Raw genomic sequence first — 7,327 nt, 5'->3', positions numbered from 1 at the left:
CGTGATTGAAGCTGACCAAGTCCACAAGAATAGTACAAGACCGTACCATGGCATTAAATGGTTGTACCAGCCATATATCTTTGTAATAAATGCATATAAACTATGTTGGGATTCCCCCCTTATATATAAAGGGGACCTTTGCTACTTTTCCCACACAGAATATTACACACAACATTCAATACAAGAACATTCTCTGCTCTCTAACTTAAACACTTTCTCTTTTGATTCTATTACTTACATTTATTGTGTTTCATTAATTGTTATTCATTTATTACTCATTGTTGATCATAAAGAGCTCTTGTCAAAGATCTTAGAATTGTTAGACGTTCATCGGCCGGTCATTGCCTAATGCTTTTCTCGACCTCGAGGCGCCATATAGGCAAGCTTGAGGCCCTGAATCCCAACCACTCGGTTTGCTCGACACACTACCTTCAAGCTCTTATCATATTATCTAGTCTCACACTTAGCATCTACTGCCTAACAACTAGCGTAAAAATAAATCACGTATTTTTCGAACCACAAAATCAAATCTAATTGTAATTACCATTTTCAAGGTAAACAGTTTGGCGCCCACCGTGGGGCTAAAAATAATAGTGATTGTTTTCTTGCTGGTTTACTACATAACACATGTTATCTTTCATATTTTTTCTTGTCCAAGAATCTTTGATTTTAGGTCAAAATGTCTAACTCAGTGAACGCACATGAAAACAATGGTCTTGAGGACCATGTATATAATGGTGTAGATATTCCAAGTATTGGTGTACCACCACGAAACCCTGAGGATGCACCAAAACCAATTCCCGTGGACGTGGTCTCGTGCTACGCCCAACACGTTGACATAAGCTCCCACACCAACAGGAGTATACATCAAGAAAACCAACAAAAAAACCCCGGCTCGGGAGGAACAAGAGGTAAGCCTTCATGTTATCTTCGAGATTTTACAGGCACATCAGTTGGTGATTTCTCAACTGCAAAGCCACCGGAAAACCCCAAGCACAGTGGCACCAGAAGCAACTCCTCAAGCCAAACAGGTACCAGAAAGGTCAAGCAACAACGGGTCAGCAGCCGACCCCTCCATCATAAAGATGCTCGAGGACCTCACAAATAGGATCAAATCGGGAGAAAAGAAGATAGAAGGCAACGACAAAAAGGTGGAGACCTACAATTCAAGGGTCGACCAGATTCCGGGCGCACCCCCGATCCTGAAGGGTACATTCAAAGAAGTTCGTGCAAAAGCCATTCCTACAAAATGCCTCTCCAAAGCCCATCCCAAAGAAATTCAGAATGCCCGATCTTCCGAAGTACAACGGAACCTCGGACCCCAACGAGCACGTCACTGCTTACACTTGTACGATGAAGGGCAACGACTTGAGGGACGATGAGATCGAATTCGTCCTACTAAAAAAGTTCGGAGAAACACTTTCAAAAGGGTCCATGATGTGGTATCACAACCTAGCTCCGAATTCGATAGACTCGTTTGCCATGCTGGTAAATTCTTTTATAAAGGCACATGATGGTGCCATCAAGGTTGCTACAAGGAAATCCGACGTCATCAAAAAAAACAAGGGGAAATTGATATGCTGCAGGAATTCGTATCTCGCTTTCAAATGGAGCGAATGGAATTACCACCAGCCTCCGATGACTGGGCAGTGCAGGCCTTCACCCAAGGTTTGAATGAATGAAGCTCGGTGGCTATGAAGCAGCTAAATCAGAATTTAGTTGAATATCCCACCGTGACTTGGTCGGATGTCCACAACCGATACCAATCAAAGATCAGGGCTGAGGACAACCAACTAGGAGCCCCATCGGGCTCAGTATATCCTAGAAGGCTTATGGCAAAGGAACCAATGCCAAACAAAGAAAAGTACCAACCATACACCGAAGATAGGAGAAATGCCCCAAGGCGTAACATACCCCGAAATGATCAAATGACAAATCGAGTTCAGAATCCTCGGGGACTCGTACGCAGAGCCGGATTCGACAAACACACATGACCTACGGAGGCGCCCCGCTTGTCTGAATACAACTTCAATGTTGACGTTTCAGACATCATATCTGCCATCGGTAAAATCAGATATGCTAGGTGGCCAAGACCCGTACTATTAGATCCGTCGTAGTGGAACCCTAACTTAGTGTGCGAATTTCATGGCATACACGGTCATAGGACCGAAGATTGCAGACAGTTCCGAGAAGAAGTAGCCCGGCTACTCAGCAAAGGGAACCTCCGAGAGTTCCTTAGAGACCGAGCCAAAAATCAGTTTCGAGAAAGAGAGGCGAGCAGGAAAAATGAAACAGATGAGCCGCAACATGTCATCCACATGATCGTTGGAGGAATCAACATCCCGTAGGAACCCATTGTCAAAAGAACAAAAATATCCATCACCATGGAAAAGCAAACTCGGGGTTATATACCCGAAGATGCTCTCACATTTAGCGATGAGGACATCGAGGCCTTGTCTCAACCTCATAACGATGCTTTGGTAATTTCCTTTCTTGTGAATACATTTCAAATTAAGCATGTTCTTGTGGATCCAGGTAACTTGGCCAACATTATTAGGTCAAGGGTGGTAGAGCAGCTCGGACTACTCGAACAGATCATGCATGCCTCTCGAGTCGTCAACGGACTCAACATGGTGAGCGAAACAACAAAAGTGGTAATCACCCTCCCGGTCAACGTGGTCGGCACGACCCAAAATGTCAAATTCCATGTCATCGAAGGAGACATGAGGTACAATGCCTTGCTCAGAAAACCATGGATACACTGCATGAGAGCAGTACCATCAACCCTTCATCAAATGATAAAGTTTCCAATGAATGATGGAATAAAAACCGTGTACGGGGAACAACATGCAGCGAGGGAGATGTTTGTGGTGCATGATGTGGCACCGGCATCGATGCCTTCAACATCGAAGGAGCCAAAGGATAAGCAAACAGTGAAGTAGCAATTAAGAGACACATTCTCGGCTACACCCGAATAAAACAAGCAATGGACAATGCCGCGTCCCCAAATCAAACATTTGAAGCACATCGAGGCTCAAAGCGCCATCAACACTAAGGTATAACCATCTCCCTTTTTATTTACATCTTACACTGACCTTTATGCAGGTGTTCAATCAGAACAATCGAAGTGTTGTCCAGCTCGAAGACCTTAGGTTTTAAAGCATGCATTGCACTTTTTTCCTTCGGTCGGGTTTTATCACAAGAAGGGTTTTACCGGCAAGGCTTTTAACGAGGCAACACCTATATGCTACCTAAGGAGAACTCAACAAGTATCCACGGCTTCTCTTCAATCAACGTCGAATACTTGGGGGGATCCCCCTAGGAGATCACCTCCTCCGAAAAGTCAAGAATGTGCCAAAAATGGTCTCGATAGGAAAACAATGTATCGGGCCAAACGGTCGAACGACCCGTGTCTGAATAGAACAACCGAACCCTTGACAATTAAAACATGTATACTTGTGCCAAGTAATCAAAGAATATTTTTTCCTCCATCAAAATGCTTTACGCTTCAAAGAAGTCTGCTATTTTTTTTACAAGAAATGGCTTTAGAGCCAGAAATTTCCCAAACACTCGGGGACTGACATCAAAAACTCGAAGCCATATGACCTCCGGGTCAGAAACTTTGAACTCGTAAGCCCTCAATGAGGCAATACCAAGTTTACACGGAACGTCTCCAGAGCCAAGAAACTTTTGATACCTCGGGGACTGTCGCCAACTGTCACCCCATCGATTTGTCAAAAACCCAAGGCTATAAGACCCCATGCGGGCAACCTCAAGCTCGTAATACCTTCATAAGGCAATACCAAATTTGTAAGACCTCAAGGAATGCGTGAATTATACTTGTACCAAGTAACCAAATCTATAAGACCTCAAGTAAGGCATATTAAAATTTATAAGACCTTGCAAAAAGGTATCATCCCGATCTTAAAGTTAAGGCTATATATTCGAACTTGTAAGACCCCTAAAAAGGCATACCCTCAATATAAACGCCAAAACTACTTCACTCGGGTACTGAAAGGCTACGGCCAAACGCAATGACTACGGTCACAAGGCTCCAACCAAACTCACATGACTCGGGGACGCCCTACTATCGCTATAAAATCACATGCCTTCAATTACTTCGAAAAGAACCGGTTAACCAGGCTACCCTTGGCATAAGCAAAAGAGCTTCAAGAGAAACCTCCCGAGGTGCTCATTTATCGCTACATAAAGGCTCACAATCTAGGCTCTTATCGAGCTGTCGAAGAGTCGGGCGAACACAAAAACTTCAAAAAGTCTTTAACGAGGGAAAATAAAACCCACATTAGAGGTCGTACCTACCCAATGCGTAAGAGCCATTGTGGCCAGCTTAAAATTAAAGGTTGTACGGACCCAATGCGTAAGAGCCACTGTCGCTAGCTTAAAATTAATGGTCCTACCAGCTAAACGCATAAGAGCCACTATCGCCAGCCTATGTTAAAGGTCATACCGACCCTATGCGTAAGATCCTACAGGCCAGCCTAACAAGCCTCAAGGCTGAATTATAAACCTAAGGGTTTTACTCGTAGGCCAATTCATCTGTCTAATCATTGACAAACGTCAAAACTCAAGACAAAGAAAGACATACACAAGCGAATGGAAATTTATGAAAGGAGAAAACCAAAATGTTTCTTTTATATGCATATATTAAACAATGCAATGCTACATTTGCAAATGATCTCTAGAAGCCCTGTACAAAGAATCAAAAAGACAAAAGCCTAGTCTACTTTCCCCTCGGGGGCTATGTCTCGTCGGCCTCTTCCTCATTATTTTTGGCATCAGACAAAAGGAACTTGGCATCATATTCATCCGCCTTTTCCTGCTTTATCTCTTCCGAGAGATCGAAACCTCTAACGTGGATCTCCTCGAGGGTTTCCATCTGAAATTTGCACCAGGCATATTCGTTACTTCTGCTCTCTCGATCGGAAGCCCCTCTCAGCTCAGCTCGAGTGTCAGCAGTGTCTTTTAAATAAACGTCCACTTTCTTGTCGGCCTTAGCCCGAATCTCTTCAGCTTCAGTCCGGGCTTCCACGAACTCGACCTTCATTTCCAAAAGGTCAGACTCGAGCCTTGCAATCTTGCTCGTCTGAACCGAGGTGTTTTCATGGGCGTTCCGGAGCTGTACCTCGAGGGCAAAAACCTTGGCCAAAGCTTTCTTCTTGGCCACAATATGGGCATCTATCTGAGCCCTTAGCTCGTTACACTCATGCTTGGCCTGGCCAACCTCGCCCCAAAGACGTTCTAGATCCTATATCTTGCTCTACAACTGAAGTATCTAAATATTAATCTTTGAGGATAGAAGTAGAAACATGCATTCCCTCGAAACAAAGGTTACCTGTTTCTCGAGGTGGCTTTCGTAATTCAGGCTTTGATTCGCCTCGTACTGAAGGTGCCTCAATTCTTATCCCCTTTTATCACAAAGAAGCCTTAGGGATTTCTCCCTATCCAAGGCTTTCCTCAACCTGGCTTCACAGCGAAGTAGCTCAAACTTGAGCTTGTCAAAGGCATATGAAAAAGAAGCTCAATAAGAAAACAAAAAAGTAAAATCAAAAGGCCAACAAAGTCAACCAAAGCTCACCATAGAACAAAGCCGCTGAGCCTCCTCAAAGGTTGGGTGTGCATCTGCTGGCCTGGTCTCACTGGCCCCAATTGAACCGATCTCGGTGGGGAGATGGTTGCTCGAAACCCCACTTGATTTAAGCGGCCCCTGGTCTCGAATATCCCTTGAAGTACCTTCGACGGGAAAAGAAGATGGTGGCAAGGGAGGAACCACTTTTCCAAGTCTAGAAGCCTCATATGCCACACGCTCAACTGATACATCTTCTTTGAGCCTCCGAGTAGGGCTTGCCTCGCTATAAGCACCCTCGTCCTTCGAGGACTCCTTTCGTTTGTTATCAGTCCTCATTGTCGCGAAATTGGGTTTATGACATTTGGGAGGACAACTCGTTCCCTTTTGGGAGTTGGGTTTTTGATTTGAAGAGTCGCCACCTAATGATTAAATGCATTAGGACACTAGGAAGAATTTGCTTAGAAAAACCAGAGTTTGGGTAATGGCTAGAAATTATCTTGAGGGGAAGGTGTTAGGCACCCCTTAAGATCCACTAGTATGGTTCCCGGCCATGCTACAATTTTGACTTAAGTACAAACAATAAATAAGCAAATAAGGGTTTCAAATATGAGGGGTTGTCACATTGTGATTGCAAATAAGTTAAAGTTTGAAGAAACAAGAAAGCTGAAATTTGAGAAAAACGAGTTTTGAAATTTTGAAAGTAATAAAATAAACAAGTAAAGGGAAGGGAGTCCTAGGTTTATAAATAATATGGATTACATCAATTCAATACCCGGTATTCACTCCTCAGAAGAGGGGTTACACGTGGTATTAGCGCACCGGTCATAATATCCATATCTACCCTTTCCCACCCCGTTGAGGTATTAAACACAGAATGGTTTCGTTTACTTATTGCATGCTAGTACCCGCCCCAATCCTATCAGTGTCGGAGGCATTTGGGACTACTAGTCCTAAAAGGAAGGGAGATTTGGGCTTTGTATGGTTTAAAAGGATAAAATTCTAAAGCGACAAACAAAAACACATAAGGCAGATATGGGAAACACATAACAATTTAAAAGGCTCAGACAGGCCTCCTCACTTAAAGACAGATTGTTTAGCATATCTTGTAGATACTGGTTATGGTCTGAATTAAACTTAAACATTAAGGAGGCAGACTGGTCTATTACACATTTCAGATAAGAAACCGGAATCAGACCTGCCTGCTGGTTGGAATTAACAGAGTCTGATTCAATTAGCTAATTTACCTTATAGCTTGCCTAGGTGAAACCTATAGGCATGATATCTAAATACGAGAGAAGGATACTGATTTCAGAAGTAGATTTATTAACAGCAGGAACATAAGTTCTGCAAGCGTTTAAGCAATGCTATTACTGATTTTAAACTTATAAGCAAGTTGAGGGATTCAGATTAGTTGCTTATTCCTATAGGCATGCTTTCTAAGTGTGACTGATTTTAACCTTTACGAAAATGCAGAAATCCTATAGGAATGGTGTTTAAAACGCTGATTTTTATTATTTAAGCCTATATATCGTTTGCCTAGTGATGGATACGTATGCAGTATTCAGAAACCCTATAGACATGCTTTCTATATGATATGCAAAATGCAGAATCCTATAGTCATGTTCTCTATATGAGATGTAGAAATGCAAAAGCTATTGATATGATATATATGCAGAACTTATAGGCAGGATTTCTAAGATGCAAATGTGCAGAAGTTTATAGACAGGATTTCTATATGAA

General features: G+C 42.9%; 1 protein-coding gene across 1 annotated transcript; it reads left to right on the top strand.

Moving 5' to 3' along the window:
• Nucleotides 1-2,384: 2,384 nt before the first annotated feature.
• LOC138875483 (uncharacterized) lies at nucleotides 2,385-2,942 on the top strand. Its single transcript, XM_070154314.1, has one exon. It carries the CDS (start codon nucleotides 2,385-2,387, stop codon nucleotides 2,940-2,942), a length of 558 nt encoding a protein of 185 aa, XP_070010415.1.
• The last annotated feature ends 4,385 nt before the right edge of the window (nucleotides 2,943-7,327 follow it).

This window comes from Nicotiana sylvestris, chromosome 8 (genome assembly GCF_000393655.2).
Source record: "Nicotiana sylvestris chromosome 8, ASM39365v2, whole genome shotgun sequence".
NCBI classification, from domain to species: Eukaryota; Viridiplantae; Streptophyta; class Magnoliopsida; order Solanales; family Solanaceae; genus Nicotiana; species Nicotiana sylvestris.
This window is presented reverse-complemented; position numbering and strand designations above follow the sequence as displayed.